General features: G+C 53.9%; 1 protein-coding gene across 2 annotated transcripts in view; it reads right to left on the reverse strand.

Moving 5' to 3' along the window:
• The window catches only part of GPR26 (G protein-coupled receptor 26), a 43,894-nt gene extending 22,953 nt beyond the window's left edge, over window positions 1–20,941 (reverse strand). The window contains exons 1-2 of one of the 2 annotated variants that reach the window (XM_070481456.1): window positions 19,833–20,941; window positions 10,889–11,002 (exon numbers count right to left, since the gene is read on the reverse strand). In XM_070481456.1, coding sequence (XP_070337557.1) covers window positions 10,889–11,002; window positions 19,833–20,500 — 782 coding nt within the window. In that variant the 5' untranslated portion in view covers window positions 20,501–20,941. The remainder of the gene's footprint in view (window positions 1–10,888; window positions 11,003–19,832) is intronic. The other variant, XM_014867241.3, reaches the window with a different exon arrangement.
• Window positions 20,942–23,418: the final 2,477 nt, after the last annotated feature.

Here is a 23,418-nt window from a genome sequence, read left to right on the forward strand (position 1 = left end):
ACGTTGCTAATTTCAGTCTTAGCATTTTGGCTCTCCCAAGAAGATTTATTAAAGGAGCAAATATCATGAAACCATCCAGCAAGATCAAAATCATCATTTGTGGGTTCTGTAAATTTCACAGAATAAAATTATTTGGGACAATTTAAAATTTCACCATTTAGATAATTAAGAGGTAAAATCTATTGCATTTGCTCCTCAGAGATTTTATGTCAGGTCTGAACTCGCCTGGCTCAGTAACAATTCCCAGGTGAGTGCCTCCTTTGGGCCAAACACTTGATGCACAATCTCTCATCTTACAATGATCCTGCAGAACGGATATCTTCATTCCCATTTTACAGACGAGGCAGTCGAGGTTCAGAGAGATTGAGCAGCAAGCCAGCATCTCCTACGTGGGAAACCCCGTTCCATGTGACTGCAGCCAAGTCCTGACTGAGGCCATGCTGGGATTCCAATCTCAGCACTGTAGATTGGATGCAATGAACTCTGGGTCCCTTCCAACCCCGAGAACCCCTTTTCCATGAAGTTATATGTACCCAGAACTTTCGTCACTTGCCCCCATCCACAGTGCACACGACGGCTTCTGCTTTGAAAAGCCAGAGTCTGGCCTCTGTCAGGGCCTCCAGGCAAAGAGACGCTTTGAAGCAGAAAGGGCCCAGACACTGTTCCAGTCGGTGTGGCCACCAGGCCAGGGCCGAAGCTGGGGTGGTCCCTTCCGTGCTCAGATGTGGCTGACTGACCCACTTTCTGCTTTTCCTGGGTACCTGGACCCCTGTTCCCCATCCTGCGCCTGCTGTGGCTGGCTTTGCTCCCTCCTACCTCTGATGGTTCCAAGTCCCCATTTGTTTAAGGGCACTGCAAAGGGGCAAGAATTCTCATATTGCCACAACTGCTTCTTTCTAATTCCACATCTGGGCAGGTGTTTGGATGACCTCGTGGTCCCCTCCAGATGGCCTTTTAGAGACGGTCAATCTTCTCATGCCAGGTCTAACTCTACCCACCCCTTGCTAACAGCCTTCCCCCGCCCCCGGCCAGGAAAGGGGCGTTATTATTCTGATCAGTCACATTTTCCTTGTGGGCAGCATCACTGTGCTAGAAGTGCCAGCCATGCTCTGCCCCTTCTCTCGTTTTCACTCCCAGTGGCGGGTTATTGACCCCCTACCTGCCCCGACCCCCAGCCATCCTAGGTAACAGGGGCAACTTGCTTCTAGTGTCGGCGCCTCGCCCACCTAGCTCTGACTCAGGAGCCCCATGTTTAGGGGTTGTGGGGCTCAGGTGTTAATAAAGTGGGACTGTGTCTCCTTTTGTTAAACCCCTGTGTGGGTTAACTTGTGTCTCCCCAAAATTCATATGTTCAAGGCTTAACCTTGAACCAGTACCTCACCATGTGACCGTATTTGGAAATACAGTCGTTGAAGACGTAATTAGTTAAGATGAGGTCACATTGGAGAAGGGTGGGCCCCTAATCCCAGATGACTGGGGTCCTCATACAAAGTGGACGTTTGGATACAGACGCACACAGGGAGAACGCCATGTGACGACGAAGGCAGAGATGAGGTGACGCGTCTACAAGCCAAAGAATGCCAAATATTGCCAGCGAACCCCCGGAAGCCAGGACGGAGTCTTGGAACACATTCTCCCTCACAGGCCTCAGAAGGACCCAGCCCTGCCAACACCTTGGTGTTGGACTTCCAGCCTCCAGAACTGGGAGACAATCCATTTCTGTGGCTTAAGCCACTCAGCTGGTGGTTGGTTACGGCAGTGCTGTAAAGCTAATACACACCCAGTAAGGAAGCCTATGGGGACGTAGGGGGTTGTTAGGCAGGATTTGGTTGTTCGTGGGTCCCTGGTCACAACAACATCAAAATGGCACCGAAGCTGCACCCCATTCCCGGAGCCCCGTCTGTATCGAGGACCACCCTGGAGTCTGCGGAAGCATTAGCAGCCCTGGAGCACCGCCCCGCCCCTGCCTGGCATTCCGGAAGCAGAGCTTTTTCCCCTCAAGCATGGCTCCCCGCACCCTGCCCCTGCCCTTCCATTAAGCACCAAGGTGACTTTCCCTGTACTGCCTGGGGCATGAACTGGGTATGAACCCTGCCATTAGGCTCCGTTCAGAGAGAAACATTTATGCTTCTGTGCTCAAAAGGCACACCTGCCTGCCCCCCACAGCCTGAGACAGCTCCCCCACGTGAATGCCCTGGGGGAGAGCCCACACACCTGGTTAGCAGGACGGGTGGGGGAGGGGAGAGGATGGGGGGAGGGGAGAGGATGGGGAGGAGGAGAGAGGGCAAGAGTCTGCTTTTTCAAGCATTTCAGGTGATTTCAATGCAGGCAGTTCAGAGACAAGCTGTGAGCACCTGGGGGAGTCTGGGCAGTGTGTGGGGAGGTGGAGGGGAGGAGGGGGGACGGGGAGGGGGGAGGGGAGGGAGTGTTGAGGGGGATGGGGAAGTGGGACATGGGAAATGCTGCGGGGTGGAGGGTCTGTTAACAAATCGGAAGCAAAGCACAGACATGGGTGTTTTCTGACTGAAGATGAGGCACAGAGCAGATACCTGAGGATTACCCCTCAGTCCTAGGCACCTGGCCCCAGCACTGCGTCACGTTGCTCTGCATTTGTCAGAGAGACTTTTCAGGGAGCCACGCTCCTTTCTCTTGGCAGGAAGCCCTCTGATCTGACCACTGGCAGGTCCGTGTACTGGCTGTCACAACAGAGGGCTGATGAGGCCAGGAAGCCTGCCCCTCTTGTTCCTTACCCGACAGGGACCTCTCATGCCCACCCAGCTACCTGGCAGACCTGGTCCTGGAGGGAGAATGGGGGTACCTTTGCCAGAACTCCAAGGCATTCTCTGAACCCCAGAGAGACCAATGTCTTGACCCTGCTGGACAATGAGCATCTCCAAGGAAACCCAGTTCTGGGCTGAGAACAGGACCAGTAACACCAGCAGCCCCGAGCCAGCCCCTCCTCTGCGCCCCCAGGGGCTCAGTCCTTGATAACGGTTCACAAGCACTGTCTCAACCCCCAGGACGGTGTTCTCCATGCTGTACAAAGGAGGAACCAGGCAAAGCGACGTGCCAAGGCCACATGGCCTGAACGCAGAAGAACCAGGATTTGAACCCTGGTCTGCGGGCACCAGTGACCACGTGCCTCCCCCACCACGTACCTCCTTGACTTGGACCTTGACTTTCAATTCTTGAATTTAAAGTCATAAATTAGCACCCTCTCTTTACTCTTCCACGCCTCCATCGTCTCTCCTCTCTCCCCACTCTCCGCCCCCCCCCCCCCACACACACACACTGCGCACCAAATGCAACACAGGCCACAGGACATTCTTTGGGGAGCCAGCCCAATGTCTCACCAAGACTTCTGGAGAATTTGGTCTGCATATTTGAAGGCCTGTAAGTAACACATTGACGCTTTAATTTTTCTTGAGACGTTATAATGGAAAAGGCATCTTATTAATAGAATATTAGCATTGAAGAGCCACCGGCATATTAAACCTCTCTCCCATCTACGTAATTCCGTGACTTTGAGAAGCCACAATAACGGTGCTGTCAGATCTACAAATGCCTCAGAGGCCCACTCCGACAACTTGGGACAACCATAATTATTCGTAAGCCTGTATTGCCGCAGAGATAATAGTCTTACAAGTGCTACTAGACATGTGAATCTTAATTCAGAAAATATTTAATTAGAGCTTTTGGGTGAGAATGTGTTGCAGATCTTCAGACGCTGCTCAAGCTCTCCGGAGAGAGTCAGATGTGACGCACCAGGGCTTTGAGGACATGGCAGCCAATGTGGCTGTGACTAGAAGGTGGTGACTCCTATTAACAGTGAAGGTGGAAGTTTCCCATGGTCATCCGACATGTCCCAACATGCAGGTGCAGGCGCTCTTTGACTGCTGGGTGCCGTTGGTGAAGCCATCTTTTGGAGGGTTCTTTCTTGCGTGGTCAGCACTGTACCACCCAAGACTGCTGATGGCTCCAGCCACCAGGGCCAGCAGCCTCTGGGCCCCACTCTAGGTCTACACAAGCTGCTGTCAGCCAGGTAGGAGAGCAGAGGTGACTCCACGAGAACCCATCACTTCTTCTAGTGAAAGGATTCACATGCCTTTACCCAGAGGAGTCTGGGTGCTCTGTCTGGGTTCATGCCAAGATGCTCTAGCAGAGGAAGTTGGATCAAAAACCTATGGATGACATCTCTGTATTTGCAGTGCCCGTCCCCCAGGCTTTGGAGATGGAGGGTGGCTGCAAGGCTAAATTATTGCCAATAAGCCTGACGTTGACCTTGAACCCTTGGTTCTGCCAGTTGCTACTCCTATGTGCTTGGGTGACTCATCTCACTTCTCTGAACCCTCTGAGATGAGGATTCTAGCACTTACCTGTATGTGTGGTGCTGTACATATGAGAGAGCCGTATGAGGCACAATCAGGTACTTCCTAGGTGCATTACAGGCGTCCAGTAAGTGACAGGTGCAGTTATAAAGACTTCGTGTTCTCCAGTAAGGGAAGCTTGAGAACCTATTTGAAGACTTGACTAGTTTTGACCCGAGAATGATGCTCCCCTTGCTGAGGAAGTTCTCAGACAGATGAGAATAAACTGTGGACACAGAGAAGGGACACCCTCCCAGCTGGCCGGATCTTCTCGATTAACTCAAAGGGGTGGCATATGTCACAGCAGAAGCCACTTCTCTTCCTCAGGGTTCCGATTCTGCCAGCTCCCAGGGTTCCCCGCAGCTGTCCTGACATTAACACACACTCTTGCACACGTCTCCGTTTATACGGCTCGAATGGGTTGGAAGCAGAAAGGCGGGTTGCCTGGGTAGAGTCAGTCACTGTGGAGTCGTGGGAAATATTAGTTTCTGTGCTGACAGCTCAATGAGGGGTTTAAGTGACACTTGAACAACTTGACTCATTCATTTCAGAAACTGCAGCTTTCTGGTTCTAAGCGGGTTGTGGCACAAAGTGCCTCCCTGCCTCCTTCTGGGAGGAAAGTGTGAACCTGCGTGCTCTCAGAGGAGAAGCAGAGGGGAGCAGCGTGGGGGCCCCACGCATGGGCCCGGCTGGAACCCCAGCTGAGTCACTTACTGGACTGGGCAAGGCTGGCACCTACCCGAGCCTCAGTATCCTCATCTTTAAAAGGAGGATATTATCCAGGTCTGGAGGGTGATACAACTTCCGGCACAGAGTAGGGACTTACAGGATTGGTTTAGGAGACAGAGCTTGTTCTAATTCTCTCTGAATTCTACAGGATGGGCCTGTTGCTGCCTCAGTGGCTCTGAATTTTGTTTCTATGGACAGGAAGGAGGTAAAGAATGATGAGGTGGCACTGCATCCAGGGGAGTCCCCGGGGTGCCTGGTGGCTGTCCAAGGCTCAGCTTAGGCTGCCTGGTTCCCTGTGCCTTGCTAGCCAAATGACCTGTGCAAGCCCTTCCCTCTCTGAGCCTCAGCTCCCCATCTGCAGAGGGTAGCTTACACGGCTGGCCCAGCCTGCGCCCTGGCGCCACTGTAGGGGCAAGGAGGATAACAGGAGCAAGCTGTAAAGTCCCCCAGAAGGCAGAGCCATGTCAGGTCCAGCTAACCTGGACACACTTCTCAGCTCCCACAAGCCCACCTCTACCCCACATGCTGCCTCCTGGTGCTCATTAACCCTTTCTAGGCCAGGAGCCCTACACCTCAGGGACCTCATCGTCTAGGTTGCCCCTTTAGGGCCCAGATTGCACAGAGCTCAGTTCACCTGAACTATCATCACTGAGCACTGGCAGGTTGGAGGGACACTGCTGAGGGGCAGCCAGCTGGTGTGAATCCAGGGGTACATGTGATAGTTAATTTCATGTCAACATGACCGGCCCCTGGGTGCCCAGATGAAACACTCTGGGCGTGTCCGTGAGGGTGTTTCTGGATGAGCTTGGCATTGAGTCAGTGGGCTGAGCACAGCAGACTGCCCTCCCTAGTTGGGTGGGCACCACCCAGTCTCTAGAGGACCTGAACAGAACAAGAGTTGGAGGAAGGAGGAATTCGCCCCCGTTTCTCCTGCTTCTGATTGAGCTGCACGTCTCATCTCACCTTCTCCAGCCCTTGGACCAGGACTTACACCATCAGCTCCCTGTTCTTTGGCCTGCAGATTCAAACTGAGTTATACCACCAGCTTTCCTGGGGCTGCGGGGCTGCAGCTTGCAGATGGCAGATCGTGGGACTTCTCAGCCTTCCTCTCTCTCTCTCTCCATATATATTTATATACGGCGGAAGGAGGTCAGGGAGTAACCTTTGTGTGCTAGACGCTTTAATGCCACAGCCACAGACCTGAGCGAGCAAGCAGGACAGGGTTGGCCTCTACAAAGACCCACTGGACCTTTTTGAGAGCTTGAAGAGCCAGCAGAGAGCCCACTGAGGTTGGAGGCCCAGCCACACCACCGACTCAGAGTGTGACTCTGGGCAATTCAACCGCCCCTCCCGACCCAGTCCTCAGTTTCTTCATTGGTAAAATGGGTGTGTATATGTGCACTAGAGCTGCGGTTCTCAACACCGTTCACGGTTAGAATCCCCTGGGAGATTTTAAAATCCCCACTGCCAGGCCCCACACCCGGAGAGTCTAACGTAACTGGTCAAGTGTGAGGTCCAGGTATGGTTTTGGGTTTAAAACTCTCCAGGTGATGCTAATGTGAAGCCAATTTAGCAAACCACTGCACCAGATTAGGAATTAAAAACCACACAGCATCATCTCATCTCCTTGGGCAGGAAAGCATCCCAGTCATTCATAGCATCTTCCACTAATCCCAGCCTGGCTTCAGAATCCCCCTCAATACGCGCTCTGGCAATGGATTCCAGTCGCCCTGCAGGGTGCAGCCAGCTCATCCTCCCTGGATGAGGTGATCGCTAAGGAACCTTCCACTTCTAAAACCCACAGCTCTAGGTTCTCCCTAAAAATCATTTCCTACAAGAAACTAAATCCTCAACTACATTTCCAGAGCAGAGTCTGTCTTCAGCTTCATCTGAGACTGGGGTAGTCATGTCCACCAGCTTGAGAAGAATGCTGAAGAGTCAGTCGCCACCAGAAGTGTTGGTGACCCCGATCCCAGTGTTGGTGACAATAGGATAGGCTGTGCTGAGTGCCTTGTGTGGATTCTTTTATGTATTCCTTACCAGAGGTTGATTTCTCCCCACCATCAATGTGTGGTTCCTAGCCCTGACTCAGAGTAAGATGGGACATTTTGGGAGAGGCTCCTTGGAGCTCGGTGTCAGAGCAAATCCACCCCTCCCCTCCCTTGTCTGGCAGCTCTGATGCCCTGGCAGTGGAAGTGTAGCTCTGATGGAATCCTGACCATGATCAGCACACACTTGGAGCGCAGAGGGCCCTCTGTGGGCAATGAGCAACTTCACACATGCCCATCTCCCTGGGGTGAGCCTCTCTGGGCTCCCAGCTACCGTAAAGACTAGGCACCTCCTCAGAATCTCTTCTCCTGTCAATCATGGAAGGGGTATGGGGCAGGGAGGCAGACAGCGGGAAGTGGTTCTAAGAGATTGTAATTTCAGGGGGACTGACCCTGAGGAACTGCCAGCCACAAACTCCCCTCCCTGCCACCCAGTGCTGGGGCCTGATGTCTCCCCTTCAGGCCCTCTGAGGGCCCCTGCCTCCACACACACAGCCTCGCAGAGGAAGACACTGATTTGGCTGCTCCCTGTCTGCTCCTGGCTAAACTCTGACACTGAGTGGGATGCTGGGCAGGGAAGGAAGCGAGCGAGGAAGTTCTGAGCACCCTCGTAGGGTGGTTGGCATGGCGATCCCGTGGGTTCCTGGTCCATGAATGATGATATGGGTGGCTGAAGGCCAAGGGAAAGAGGGAGCTGGGAGCAAGGGCATCAGCACAGCTCACACCCCAGACTTCCCTGACTTCAGGCAAGCACCGTCCAACAGGAGGATGCAGGCCACAGGTAGGGAAAGAAACAGGTGACATTAATTTGAATTACATATTTTATTTAACCCAACATATCCAAGATATCACCACTTCACTATGCAATTGATATAAAAGTACTAATTATGTACGTATTTTTTGTCATGCTCAGTCTTGGAAACCCGGTGTGCATTTTACACCTAGAGCACATCTCAGTTCAGACAGGCCATGTTCAGGTGCTCCAAAGGGACCTGTCGCTGGTGGCTCCCACTCAGGACTCTAGACTTGGCTCGTGCTGTCCCTTCCACTTGGATTGCACCCCCTGCAGAGCCAAGCCCACTTCGTAAGGCTGGGCCAGGAAGCCCCAGCCAGAAGAGCTGACTCCTGCCTTGGAACTCTTGGACCCTGTCCGTCCTGAGTGACATGACATGATGTTCCATCCCGGAGAGATGGACGTATCTACTGGGTCAGTGTCCCCCTCAGAGGGCGTCTCCTGCAGGACCTCACCAATCCATGCCTCCTCTGAAGGGTATAAATCTCCACACAGAGAAGGTGCTGGAGAAACGTGTGCTGAAATGATATGCAATGAGGGTCTGTTTGCATATTTTATGAGGTTTGCTTAGCATGCTTCCTTGGTCAATATAGGAAAGCAGAGGCAGGAGCTGGGTGGGGGGGTGGCAGTGGGGCGAGCGGTGGTATCACCAGAACCAAATTTTGTATTTATGACGTTGACTGGGGGTAGCCTTTTCTCTTTAATAAGTTGCCACTCATCTCCATAAAAGACAAATAGTTTTGCGAACGTTTTTAAAACTCAAAATGCATCAAATCCATTTGGAGGGAACATACTAGTCGTGAAACTACCGTTAATTTTACTCAAACATTATTTTCTGGGCACCATCAGAGAGAACGGAGCTTTAATCCAAAAAAAAAGAAAATTTCATTGGGAAATGAGATTAAGCCAGAGAAAAATCCAACAGTTTAAAGTTGGAGCCACATTCTCCTCTGAGGGTTCAAGTTCACCTCATTAGCACACAGCTCCCTTCACTGTGGGCTCTAAGAAGGGGAGTGTCTGCACGCCCTCCCTTCCCAGGGCATCTTTCTTCACAGGATTTAATCCCCTCCACTTCATGCGCCAGCCAGTCCCCGGGCCCAGCCAGCACCGTGGGTGGTGCTGTGAATATCAGAACGGGGGCGCTGACTGCAGACATCATCCTCGCCAGGCCTGTGCGACATGCTCTCCGTGCTCAACGCCCTTTAACCCTCACAACAACCCTAAGAGGCAGGCATTGCTCCGTTCTGGTTTACAGATGAGAGGCTGGAGGCTCAGAGAGGTGACATCACTGGCCAAGGTCACACAGCAGGAAAGAGTGGAGCTGGGGTTTGAACCTGGGTGGGCACGCTCCAGAGCCCGTGCTGGTAACCACTCTGCTGTCCCACCCTTGGAGAGCAGTGGAGGCCCACTCTCCTTTGTTTCCATGCCTCGGCTTTGTGTCCCGTGGAAAAGCCTGATCTATGCAAGCTCCAGCATCCTGGCTGGATGTGGCGGGCCTAGACCAGATTCTCAACCAAGGGTGATTCTGGTCCCCAGGGGACACTTGGCAGTGTCTGGAGACATTTTTAGTTGTTAAAACTGGGGAACAGGCAGGGAGAGTGGTGCTGTTGGCGGGTAGTGTGTAGAAGACAGGGGTGCTGCTAACATCGTACAACGCACCGGACAGCCCCGCCACAAAGAATGAGGCCACACAAAATGGCCATAGTGCTGAGGTCTGGTGGACAATTCGAGAAGGAAGAACTGATGGCTCTGCTCTGCCCAGGTCAGACCCATCCAGAGACCTACAGACAGTTGTAGGTCCTACGCTTAAAGCGAGATGTAGGCCCATTAGGTCTCCCCCAGAATGGGTGGTGTGCCACTAAAAACAGTGGAAGACACTCTGGGGCTGTGCTGTCTGGAGAAGAGAAAGTGGGGCTGCTGCGGGGGAGCCAGGCTCGCTGTCTAAAATCGGCAGGGCCCCTGGGAGTAGAGGACAGACGTTCTCCTGTGAAGCAGAAAGCAGGATTGGGAGCGTGGCTGGAGCTACAGGGAGCCAGGCTTCAGCTCAGTAGGACAGACAGGGAGATACATGGAGACCTGGCCACGGTGGGCTCCTCCTCCCCCTGGGGCTTGTGAGCTGTCTCTGGGGACAGCGAGGCAGGGGGTCCCCTCTAGGTCCCTGCCAGCTCTTTCTGTCTCTCACGCATACACGCAAAACTTTGCACAGATCCTACTTCCCAAGCTCAACATCTACCTGCTCATAGAAACTCAAAATCTCTTTTTATTGTCAGCTTCCAAAATACTTAAGCCAGTTTGCATGTAAAATTGTGGAGCTTTCCTTTCCCTTCAGTCCATGAAACTGATTGGGTGATATATTTTTTTTCTCCAGCTGAAACGCGGGGGAGATTCTGCAGCTGGAGCAGTTGGCTTTTGGCATGCACAGCCCTGAGGCCAGCGCACTGCAACCTCGGCTGGCATGGGGGGTTGGGGATTGGGAGGCGAGAACGTGACAAACTGACAATGCCTGGACTAACAGTGGGAGGTCCCCGGGGCCACAGGACAGGCGAGCCCACCTGGCTGGGCACAGAGCGTGCTCCCTGCTCCCTGAGCAGATGGCATGAGGCCCTGCTGTTGAGTAGGGTGTCTACACTACAGGCAGTGGCCAGTAGGAACCCAACCACCACCGGATATTTTCCTCTGTCTTCTCTCCCCTTTCCTTTCCTTTCGGGCCTCCAGGGGCTGGGCCCAGGATAAAGGGTCCGAATGATGTGATTTGGAAATCAAGTGGGAGAGACTTTCACAACTCTTTCGGTTCTGAGTCTAATCCAAAAGAATTAGAGGCTGAAGAGAAAAAGTCCACGCCCTCCTTCTCACCACGCTGGTCAAGTTCACTCCTGCCTCCCAACACACCCTCTGGAGATAACTTGTGGCCAATAGAGGCCGGCGAGCTCACGGCTGCCGGTCAGGCTCACCTGGTGATCACGTAGGGGGCAAAGCACACGAGGAAGGTCCCGATGAAGGTGCTGATCTTCTTGGTGGCGCGCTGCCGCCTCCTCTTCTGTTCCTCCAGACAGCGTTCCCGCACACTGCGCGTGAGAGAAGGGAGAAGGTGACTCAGGGCGGGCCTTTCCGGGTCACAGTGCGTTCCCTCTTCACAGACACAGGCAGCTGCCTCGAGTGGAGGCTCTGGGCTGTGGAGCCAGAGAGACCTGAGGTCACGTCTTGGCTGTAGCTGCGTGACTTTGGGCACCCTGTGCAACATCGCTGAGCCTCAGGGTCTTATCCGTAAAATGTGGATAGTGATATAATAAAATGCTGCAAAGGGCTGTTTTGAGATTCAAACGCCTGAAGCACACAGATGCATGAAACGCATTCAGTGCATAAGGCACATCAAGCAATTAGGGCAGAGCCCAAGTGCAAAGCAATATAAATTCTTCTTATCACTACTTATAGCCTTCATTGATCACCTGCCAGCCCCGAGTCCACGGTCCCTAAGTACTCTAATTCTTATCTTTACCACAATTGATCCTGCCAGGTGCACATTACCTGCCGCGTGCGTTTTACCCGCCACGTGTGTTTTACCTGCCCTGTTTTACAATGAAGACCACAAGCTGTGTGAGGCTAAATGATTTGCTCAGCTGGTAAGTGGAGGTGGGATTTGAACCCACGTGGGTGTGACGCAAAGCCGGTTGTTTCCACCTGGGGCAGCCTGGACTCTGCGTGCACAGTGTGGCCCGGGGCCACCTTCCTCCACATCTTCAGCCCCATGTCTTCTATCCCAAACCTCAGCCCTGCCTGGAGCTACAGACCCCACTTTGTGGGGTCACTGAGGGAGAAATCACTTGATTCCTTGGGACACCAAGTTTGGTGAAGCTAAGGGACTGCCAAGTCCCTGGGGAATCGGGGACACAGCCTCGAGGATGGAATCAGGAGCCGGCTGCCTATGCCTCTAACCACACCGTTTCTGACTTCACTTTGCACCAGGACCTTTCGAAAACTTACATCTCATGCCAGCTCAGAGGAGTGGTTCCTGCAGCCCATCTCCCGCAGCCACAGAGACATGCACGGGCAGCAGCGGGTCCGTGCAACACCACAGTCGAGGAGCGTGGAGAGGCAAGCCCGGCCAGAAGGTCTCACATGCTCCATCCCACGGGGCCCAATGTGGGCACGTGTCTCTACTATTTACTTTTAAAATAAATCACATGATCCCAAAAACGAACAGGGAGGAAGACTGTGGACAGAGCTGCCCAGCAAGTGAAGATAACTTGACAAAGCCAGACCTGGGCTGCGGTGCCCTGGCTCCAAAAACAGGCCAGTCTGCTCAACGAAAGCAAGGAGTCGAGAGAATATTCATGAGCCAGGTCCGTGCGCAGCGTTAATGCCAGGGCAGCCTCCCCTTCCTTCTACAAGAACCATCATCTTAGTACTTACCCAAAACTCTTCTTCATCAGATTTCTGATCACAGAGGGACAATTCCACATTAGTTTGGATTGAAGGCCCTGAAATTCTTGCAGGATTTTTTTTCCCCTGGACTTGTGCCCTTCCCAGCTAGCTGGGGTCCTCATGCCCTTAGGGCATCATCTTATCCAGAGATTCTGAAGAATGCAGCCCGGGGGAGGGGCGGAGTCAGAAGGGTGACTTTGCCTAAGGTCACACAGCAAGAGCCATGGTAAATCTCCTCACCTCATTGACACTGATTTGTGCAGTCTTCCACCAAAGTCCCCCCACTCTTGTGACAGAGGCAGGATGTGGCTGGGCACGGAGAAAACACCTAAGTCCTTACCCCGGAGGGCTGGGTGCAGGGAGGTGACCAACTCATCTTGCTTTGCTCGACATTGTCCTGGATTTAAAATTCAGGGTCCCGCATCCTAGGAGCCTTCTCTATCCCGGGACAATGGTCACCCCCGGGTGCAGCGTGTTTAGCACATTCTTCACAAGACAGGCCTGTTTTTTTTAACATTAAAATATTTCCCCTAAAACTTTCAGTGCAATTGAGTGGAGAATTGCTGGAGATTTGGGACACGAGCTGGGTGTCCTGAGCCACCATGGTGCACTAACCCCATGAGAGTGGAGTATTCTGGCCATCCCCTACAATATGAGCACCAAATTCATACAAATGACTTATCAAGGGTGCCCCAAAGAAACTGGTGGTGGTACTGGGGCCAGGCCCTCCTCTAATCTTTTACCCTGACAATTTTGTCTGTTTCTCAGATGCTTTAGAATAACCCAGATGAGTGAAAGAGCTCTGGTTTAGCTGTCCTAGTCCCGGTTCTGCCCTCATAGCTGTGTGGCCTTGGGGAAGTCACTCAACCTCTCTGAACCTGGTTCCTCATTTATCCCATGGGGATTTCATAATAGCTGTAACTAGAGCTACTGTTTATCAGGGACGGAAATGACTCACCAGCTACCAAGCTCGGGAGGAGTGAGGAGCTTCCTCTGGCCCCCTAAGGAGGGACTTGAGTCCCCACTGAACGGCTGAGAACCCAGCTGTACCCCCTCACCCTTCCACACCAGATAATATTCCCCTAAAGACCTGAGGAATATAAAAACAGAAGCTGGTAAACGCTTTGAGGCCTTCAGAAGGGCGAACAGAAATATTTCAGTGACTCTAAAGGAATATAATGGACACTGTTCAGGCTGGAATGATCAGTGTCACTCTCTCTGCTGTAAAAATATACGGGAAATTAATTTTATTTGTTCTTACAAGGCTTTGTGCAGCAAGGGAAAAATTAAATAGCAAGCACTCTGCAGATGCATTATTTCTTTGGGTGCCTGTAGTTTTAAACTCAACGTCTTACACCCAGAAAATACCCAATAGGTGTATGTTGTATGAATTAATGAACAACCTTGAAAAACCATCTTAGGAGGGGCTGGCCTGATGGCATGGTGGTTAAGTTTGCACACTCCGCTTCAGTGGCCCGGGGTTCGTGGGTTCAGATCCCCGGCGTGGACCTAGCACTGCTCGTCAAGCCACGCTGTGGCATGATCACACGTAAAATAGAGGAAGATTGGCACAGATGTTAGCTCAGTGACAATCTGCCTCACAAAAACAAAAACAAGAACCAAAAAATCTTAGGAAAATTACAACTCAATCATTTTTTTTAAGTGGCCTTCTCAAAAGAGATGATACTAAAAATCTGTTCTAAAACAGATTTTTAACAATGGGCCTTAAAAACCTTGAGCCTATCAGACAAGGCCAGGCTTGTCAATGGATGTGAGGCCATGAAAGCTTCCACTGGCCTGAGTCCTTTCTTGTGAATAGTGTAGTGGTTAATCATGCAATGCCAGAGCCGGACTTCTGGGTTCAAATCCAGGCTTCACCACTTAATTGCTGTAGGGCCTTGGGCAAGTTACACAGCCTCTCTGTGCATCTGCTTTCTCATCTCTAAAATGAGGGTAATAAGAGAACCTACCTCATAGGGTCGTATTAAGGTTAACTAACACCCAAAAAGTACCTAGGACAGTGCCTGGCTTATAGTAACCACGCAATAAATGCTAAATGATTACTATTCATTCAACTTACATTTGTTGGACAATAACTATGTTCCAGCACTACCTTGAACCCCAAAACCACAGGGTTCTCTCCCACTGCAAGAGTTCTCTTCCTTTCCTGTGCATTTACGAGAGACAGAGAGAGAGAGAGAGAAAGCTGTCACCAGGGCTGGTGCCAGAGGAGCTCTGAGCTTGGGTCTGGACTCTCATGCTGGCTCCGTGACCCTCTCTGGGCCTCCAAGCACTCTGCCAATGCAGTTTCCTAATCTTAACCGCACCCGGCATGCCGTAGGAACACAGAGGGTGTCTGGAGTGGATGCTGTGCCTGGGGTTAACATCTGCGTGGACCTCGGCAGTTCTCCTCTCTGGGACAGATTGCCCAGACTCTACAGTCGTGTGGAGTGTGAGAGATCCTCTCACTCACCCAACCCAGCTCACAGATGGGGAAACAGGCTCCGAGAAGAGAGGGAGCTGCCCACTCAGAGAGTGGGGTGCAGGCGGGGTTAGCACCCCGTCACTGACTCCCAGTCTGGTGCTCCCAGCCAGGAACCACACGGCTGCTTCCCTGAACTCTCGCAAAAGAAGAGGATGATCCATCTTCCCTGGCGGGGGCTCCCCTGATTTCCAGGTGAGAAGAAGGAGGCCGCAGGAATGAGGAGGGCAGGGCAGGCCCCCAGGCCTGAGGGAAGCAGTGCAACCCTCTCACTTAGCAACATTATTGTTTAAGCCCAGTAGGAGGGCAGCTTGCCGGCTCCCAGAACAACATAACAATAACATCACTTTGCACTTGCTGTCATTTTTTTCTCCACCATAGCTTTGTAAAACTGAGCTCCTTCAAATCTTGCGGCCCTGTGAGCTCTTATTTTCCTGATTTGCTGATGAGGACACTGAGGGCCAGAAAGGTGTATGCCATGCCCAAGGGGACAGGGGGTTCGGCACAGAACCAAGACTTGTTCCAGGTCTCTCGACTCCAAGATCTGGGGTGTTCCCCCGAGACCCCACTCCCATGATGGAATCACTGAGCAGTGAGCAAGCTGCGTCTGGCCACACTAACGCATTCTCTAGATGTTCCTGGCCCTGGTGGGGGCAGCTGGGGTCCTCTGGCTCCCAGACAGAATCCACAGTGCAGAGGGCGAGAGCCTAAGAGCCCCCCAAGGCAACCTGGTCAGATACGTTCACCCAGGGTCCGAGCGTGGAATGGTCTGTGAGAGGACACAGTTTCCTTGTGACAAAAAGAGATGGGCTCCCCAGCATTTTGACATGCGGGCTCAAAGAGAGGTTCCCCGGTAGGCTTCAGTGATAGCGCAGAGGGGATGGAGAATTCTGGAGTATCCGAAGTCAATAAATGGGACAGTCATGGCTAAAACGCAACGGGTCTGGATGCTGAAAGATCCCCAGATGTTTGGAGTCGGTCCTGAGCCATGCTCCGAGGACTCACAGAGCCATCCAGATTTGTTTTCTGGCTTTTAAGGGAAGGAAACAAAAGGCAAGAGAGCGAGCTGACGGATGGTTGAGCAGGGCCTTGAGCTTGGGGTCAGGACACTGGTGTGAGCAGTCCCGTCCTCAGGCCTGGCAAGAGAAGCCCCTGTCCTGGGCCCTGGACATTGAGGGGCCCACACCTCTCCTCAAGAAATCAAGAGCCTATAGGGCTAAGGGGATGTGCCCACCCAGAGCCCACATCTCCCATTCTGGACCAAGCTCTGCATACCTGGAACATGGAATTCCTCGCCCAAATGCCCTGATGCTGCTTCCAGAACGTAAGCAGGCATCTTCCCCGGGCCCATCCTCCTGAGGGTGAACAATGTCATCTGTGTGCTTGGCAAGCACTGAGGGGTGGCATTGCTGAGCAACACCTGGATGCACAACCTGGATTGTCCACTTCGTGCAGGGGACACCCTAGCCTTTGTGCCGGGGAGAGCTGGTGGGGGCCGGGGCGAGGCAGGTGAGGCGGGGACTGCCTGCTTGCAGCCAGCTCAGCTCTCTCCACCATGCGCAAGGCTGAACCCCAAGGAGCCTGAGAAATTCTAAATTTGAATCCAGCCTTGCAAAGAGTTATAAATACACATTTGTCAAGGTAGGAGGATAGAACATATTTCATTTAACAGTTTGTAAGCTTAGTTTAGAACTTCTAAACATTTCTAGAGATGGTTGTGAGCCTCCGTCTGCACTATCGCCCCGTCCGCAAACCTCAGGCGCGGACCCGGCGTGAGTCTCGGCTTGAGCCACATTCTGGATCTGTTAAATCTGGCAAGTGCTCCCTTTCCTGCATCTCCCAGCTTCCTCATCTGCGAAATCAGGGGCATAGGGAGGTTATCGCTACGGGTCCTTCCGTCTACAGATATGCCACAGTTCTGACGCTCTCAGAAGCCCTCGCCTGCAAGGGTGAGTGTGCTTCACCAGCACGCTACCCCGGGAAATCGTTAACCTGCACCGGCGAGCGGGGCCCTCCGCTGCCCTGGGAGAGCAGGCCGCCACGTCCACGGCCCAACTCCCCATCTGTGTCTCCACGTCAGGGGAGACCCCAAGTCACTGGTGGCCCCAGGAGAGGATCTGGCTATAACTGGTCCAGAGCTGTGGTTTGGGAGGACTGAACCAAGCAAGCTAGCAATTGGAGGACCAGGTAATAAACATCAGGAATTCCAAGCTTTATGAATGTAGTAACTCGAGAAACCGCCATGGAAAGGCAGGAGTGGGGAAGGTCTCTCGGGGCCCCTGGTCTTTCGGTGGTATTGCAGCAAAGGAGTCCAGCCTGCCACTCGCCCCGTTAAACACTGTGGGAAGGGCAGACACCACCAGGGAGCTTCCTGACAGATGCCACCCTGGGCCTCCAGGAACTCAAAAAGTGTCCCTTTTAATTAAGTCCCAGGAGACTATTAACATGGTGGCTGTCAACTAAAACTCCCAGTGAACAAAGACCCCCACCTGCTGCCCTGGCTGTCCAGATAAGGAAGCCTGGCTTCTGCCGATCAGGGACTGGCACCCCCAGGAGTCCCCAGCTCTCAGCACCAACCTGGCCCAGGAGGCTCGGTGATCTTCCTGGAGCCTTAGTGCCTAAGGTTTGAGGGCTCGAGGGGCAGCTCCCCTGAGCTGGCTCTGCAGCTTCTCATTTGTGCGGAGGGAGAGTTTGGAGCTGCTTAAAAGAAGCCCGTGGATCAGCTGTCAGGGAGCTGGTGCCCTCCTGTGTGGCCCATTGCCCACATTCTCACTCTGCAGACTGACCCCACAGAGAAAGGCAGGTCGTGTTCACTGAAGGGGCAGGGCCGTCACATCTGCCCACTATTCCATTACCTCAGGCCAGCCCTCGGCCAGTGGGGCCTATCTGAGCTGGCCGAAGGGAATCCTCGCCCCAGAAGCCCTTCCTCTCCCCAGTGCAGATTGACTCTGTTCTTTGGCCCGGCAGGGCCCCGTGGCACTGGGAGCAGGAGCTCCTCAAGCATCCTGGGCCTTTGAAGAGGTCAAGGCCGCCCCAGAGAGGAGCGGAGGAGAGAAGAGGGGACAGGAGGCCAGCAGAGCAGCTGCCTCTGCTCCTGGGACCCCGGGAACTCTCTGTAGTACAGGAGAGGTTTGCAGAGTGGAGCCCGCCCTACCTCCTAAACAGGCTGAAAAGAAGCCACCGCCCCTCTTGTTCTGGAAGTTGGAGGAAGAGCAGGAACGGGGTTTGCACTCATCTAAATAAGAACTGATTCTTTTCCCAGCTCAGTCCCTCCTCCACTGTTAGACTCTCAGCGAGAGGGCCCACTATGGGAATCATTCAGGTCTCAGGAGATAAGCAACATTGCCTGCAGCTTCGAGAGCAGTCCAGTCACCCTCTGAATGCGCCTTCGAAAGGGAGGTCCTCCTGGAGGCCCTGGCTGACAGGAAGGGGAGCAGCTCTGCAACTGTGGCTGCAGCATATCCCCTTACATGACGATGCGCACTGCGCGGATACACGCAGAAAGCCAGACCGTGTCTTTGCATCAGTGTGCATGCACGCCACACCTGCGCCATGTGCTCCTGTGGTGACCTGTCTGCTAAACATGTGGGTGATATGTGAACACGTGGGACTGTGTGTGTGAAGCAGACACAATCACATGCATGGGTTCACATGCCGAGGTGTCTATGTGCTACAGGTCATTCACGTGTGCATATTGTAAGCACTTCTGTGAGAAAGATTCCGTGACTAGCAGCTTTGGTCCAGCACGTAATCACGAAGGGCCATTCTGAGGGGGAACAGTGAATACACACATGCAAGTCCTTATATGTGCAGACACAGTGAAGTTCATGGACTTTTCTTTTTATTGCTCAGGGGCAGGAAAAACTCAGAATTGAAGGAGCCCTAGCTCAGACAGACCTTGCTCAAACAGTCTCTGACAGACCACAGGTCAGGAGCTTGCTTCTCCCTGGGGTTGAGGGGGTCTCACCCTAGGCCCAAGCTCCCTCTTGTGCTGTATGGATGCCAAACCCCCCTTATCTAGCTCTGGGCAACTGAGGAGGAGCCAGCCCTTCCCTAGGACAATGGGATATAAAACAACAACGTCCACAGAGACACCTCCAGCTCTTTCCCTCCTCACTTTCCTCTTCTTGTAAGGAAAGCTGAGGTGAGCTCAGGACACCTCAGCAAAGAGTTTCGCCCTTCTCTCCCTGAGAGGCTCTGGGGGATGGCAGGCGTTCCCAGAAGGGTACCTGCACCAGAACTGCCTGCTCTGAGCCACCTTCCTGAGAAACAGCAGCCAGGTGAGGGGGGAGGTAGGGGGACAGGTTTTGTCCCGGGAGTCTCAGGGGTGACTCCCGCTGGGCTCCAGCACAGGCCAGTGCTGGCTAGGAAGGGCAGGAAGAGCCCCCAGTCCCCTCAGACCCCTTCAGATGCTCCTTTAAGGAGCCCAGAGGAAGGTATAGCCCAAGAACTCACACACACACAGGATCAGGAGACAGAGGCAGCGCAGACACTAGAGAAAGGCAAGACCCAGAGGAGCAGCAGGTCCTGCTTGGAGAGCTCTGAAGGAGCTCCCTAAGCATCCAGGCCAGGCTCTCCGGGCCTGATTAGAACCTTTTAAAGGCTTTAAGCAGCGAACAGAGATCACTGCCTTCCCGTATGCTACTTAAAGTGAAAACTACAAGCACATAAAATAAGTATAAGAAGTCCAACAAAGTTCCGACTCTGTGATTTCTACCCTGATGCTTCAAAAAGCACATATATGGCTTCACTCACCTTTTTGGTGGCCCTGCTTTGCTGATGCTTTAAGCTCTTAAGACGGGCAGCATTGGCCCCTCCCCCCACCTCAGTTATCTGGAGAGGAAACGGAGGCTCAGTGGAAAACGGGCTTGCCCAAGGCCGGACACTGGAGCGTGGGGGAGACAAGGACCCCTTCCCCCGACAAAGATCTCCTCCTGCCACCGAGTTCCTCCCCAGCTCTTCCCAGAGCCCTCACCTGGGGCTCCCCTCACCTGGGGTGGATGTCCACGAGCAGCACAAGCGTCTGCATGGTGATCACGTCGATGCGCTTGCAGTGGAAGCGGGCCACCTTGAGCACCTTGAGGTATGTGCAGCAGAGCACGATGAAGGAGAGCAGGAAGCTGAGAGCGTGGAAGGCGCCCGTGAAGACGGCGAAGCGCAGGCGTTCGTCGGGACGCCGGCTGCACAGCGTGCACGACGCGTACAGCTGGTGGAAGCCGAGCCAGGACAGGGCGAGCGCGGCGGCTGGGAAGGTGAGCGCATGCAGCCACGTGTAGGCCACCATGAGCGCGGCGTCGCGGAGGCGCATCTTGGCGCGGTAGCTCAGCGGGAAGACCACGGCCACCCAGCGGTCGATGCTGAGCGCAGCCATGCTGAGCATGGAGTTGGTGGCCAGGAAGGTGTCGAGGAAGGCGGCCAGGCGGCACAGGCGGTCCCCGGCCGGCTGCCGCTGCGCCACGACGCCGGCCAGCGTGAGCGGCATGTTGACCACGGTGCACAGCAAGTTGCCGCACGTGAGGTTGAGGGTGAAGAGCGCCGGCGCCTGGCGGCGAATGTCGGCGCTGTGCAGGAGGCAGAGCAGCACCAGCGCGTTGGACAGCAGCGAGACGCCCATCGTGCCCACCAGCAGCCCCGCCAGGCCCGCGTCCCACGAGTTCATGGTGCGCGCCCGCCGCCGGCGCTCAGGGCCCGCAACCCGGCGCCGCCATGGCCAAGCCAGCCGCCGGCTCAGGCCCTCGGCGGGGCCGCCGCCCGCCGACCCCTGGCCCCCGCCGCCATGGCTCCCCGGAGGGCGCGCTGCCACCCCAGAGCCCAGCGCCACCTTCCGGGAAAGCGCCCGGGTGAGCCGCTGAACCGGGAGCTTTTAGCGCCCTCGGATCCTGGCTTGCAGGCGCCTGCGGCCCCCACCTTGCCTCCGCTTCCTCCTGCCCTCACCCCATCCCTCTAAGCTCTGCTGTCTCCGCGCCGCGCACCCTCCTGCTCCGCTGCTTTCTCTTCCTCCCCTTTCTCTGCTTGCTCTCGCTCGCTCTCCCTCCCTTCCTGCTCTCCCCTCCACTTTCTCTCTCTCCCTCTTTCTTCGTCTCTCTCTCCTCTGCCGTGCTTCTCTCTCCCACTGCTGTTCTCTCCGTCTGTCTCTCCCACCCCCAATTTTCTCTCCCCCCCCCCCCCCGCCTTGTTCTTCCTCCTCCTATTCTCTCTCTCTCTCCGGAATCTGGCTGCTTCTATCACAGAAATCCCCGCTGATGCACGCGCGCTCGCGCGCGCACACACACTCACACATACTCACACTCACACACACTCCTCCGGTGCAGGGTGATTGGCTCCTTGTAGCTCCCCCTCCCCCCTCCAAACCTCCCCTATGTGTGTCAAAGACAGGCTGAGTCAAGGAAGTCTGCCTGAGAAGGGGAGGGCTGCCTGGGCACCTTCACGCCTCAGTGCCACCCGTCCCAGCCTGAGCACCAGCCTGTCCAGACCTGGCCATGAAGGTCTGCTCCACCTGTCCCGGCTCAGCTTCTCAGGGCTAATGCTGCGCCCCCACCCCCACCTTCACCCCCCGTCCCCCCGCAGGGCTGAGCTGGGGGAGCTCAGTTCGTTTTTCTAAGAGGGGAAGGAACCCACGTCTCTCCATCTGGCATGTCCAAGGGCCTGGCTCCAGGGCAGCTGCTGCACACTGGGGGCGCTCATTTCAACAGCATTCTCATCTGGGGGGACCCTGCTGGGGGGATGCTGAGACTTGTTATGATACCCCCTGGGTGTGTCAGGAGCCTGGAAAGGCCTTTATTTGACCCTGAGCACTCACAACTGCGCAGGCCTGTCTGTCCACAGCCAGCCTCTGCAGGGTCCTGGTGTGGCTGATCTGCAGCATTCTCGGCTTGAGTTCCAGCTGCTGCCGTCCGTCAGCTGCACACCATCTGCCCTGGGCCTGGTGAGGCAGCAAGTGCCAGTTCCTGAGGGACCTGAATGATAGAACGTGCCAAAGCTCTCCAGCAAAAAGGGCAGATGGTAGCTGGCATGGCGTGGTGGTGACCCAGGGACACTGGGCATGCAAGGTCTCAGCCTCCCCTCAGGAAAGTGTGCAGAGACTGTGGCTCTCTGTCCTTTTATCCAGACCCTGCGGAGAAGGTGTGTGGATCAGGGCTCCCTCCCCCACCTGAGAGCCTGCGATTGATCATTTCCCAACACACCACTGACTTTCCAGGACTCTGGGCAAGTTGTGGAACCTCGCTGAGCCTTGGTTTCCTTCTTTGCCTTTCAGAGCTCTGGTGAGCAATAGCTAAGATGATGCATGTGCAGAGATTTGCCTCTAAGAGGGGGAAACAAAACTGAATCCCAGCCACCTCCTCATCGCTTGGCCCCTCCTATGGCCTACAGAATTCAGGACTGGATGCATGTGTTCATTAGATACTTGGTATGTGACGTCAGAGTGAGGCATTCTCCCGTGCATCTCCCCTGCTCCCAAAGACTCTGTCCCCACAAACAGCCCCTGGCATGAGATAGGTACCCACCTACTGTTTGTGGAGGAAATGAATCAACTAATACATTCTTGGGGGCACCACTAGATCCATGATTCTCACACTTTGGTGTTTATCAGACTCACTTGATAAACTTGCCGTGCTGGTTAAAGATTTAGATTCTGGGTCAGACTTCTGGGGTTTCCAAATCAGCTGGTCTGGTGATCTGCACTCATATTGGGCTCCTTAGGGGATGCCAGTGATGGTGGTCCATGACTGTGGACCCTCTGTGAGGAGTGGGCAGGTGGGCCACCTGAATGCCTACTCATCACTTGGGCGCATCCTCGGACAGTGGCCTGATGTTCTGGCCACTCGCTGAAGGGTCACGAGTGTGTGTGGGAAGCACAAAGTAAAGTGTTAACTAATACCCTCACAGTATGCTGGAGGTGACCAACCCGTCCAAACGTTATCACACTTTGTTTAACCCCTGCAACAATGACAAGGAGGAGAGCTTCTCTTCCACATTTTAGAGATAAGGACTCTGAGGCTCAAAGAGATTAAGTGACGGTAAGGAATGAAGCCAGCACCACTAGCTCCATAGATTGGCCCCTTCTGCATACTCCAGAGGTCCTTGGTCACCTTCTCAAGTGGGATCTTGGTCTGGAATTTGAAAGTATCTCACTTTGCAACATCAAAATGATGTCGGTGACCAGGTGACCAGGTCTAACAGCAGTAAGCCAGTAAACATGCACACACGTGCACACACACACTCTCATGATTTTGAAGATCATTTGCCTTCTGAATTCTTTTTTTTCTTTTTTGTTTTTGGAAAAGAAGAGTGTCCCTGAGCTAACATCTGTTGCCAATCTTTCTCTTTTTGCTTGAGGAACATTGTCCCTGAGCTAACATTTGTTGCCAATCTTTCTCTTTTTGCTTGAGGAACATTGTCCCTGAGCTAACATCTGTGCCAATCTTCCTCTATTTTGTATGTAGGATGCTGCCACAGCATGGCTTAATGGGCTGTGTGTAAGTCTGTGCCCGGGATCCGAACCCGCAAACCCTGGGGCAACTGAAGCAGAGCACATGAACCCAACCACTACACCAGCGGGCTGGCCCCTGCCTTCTG

This window comes from Equus asinus, chromosome 2 (assembly GCF_041296235.1).
Source record: "Equus asinus isolate D_3611 breed Donkey chromosome 2, EquAss-T2T_v2, whole genome shotgun sequence".
Classification (NCBI taxonomy): Eukaryota; Metazoa; Chordata; class Mammalia; order Perissodactyla; family Equidae; genus Equus; species Equus asinus.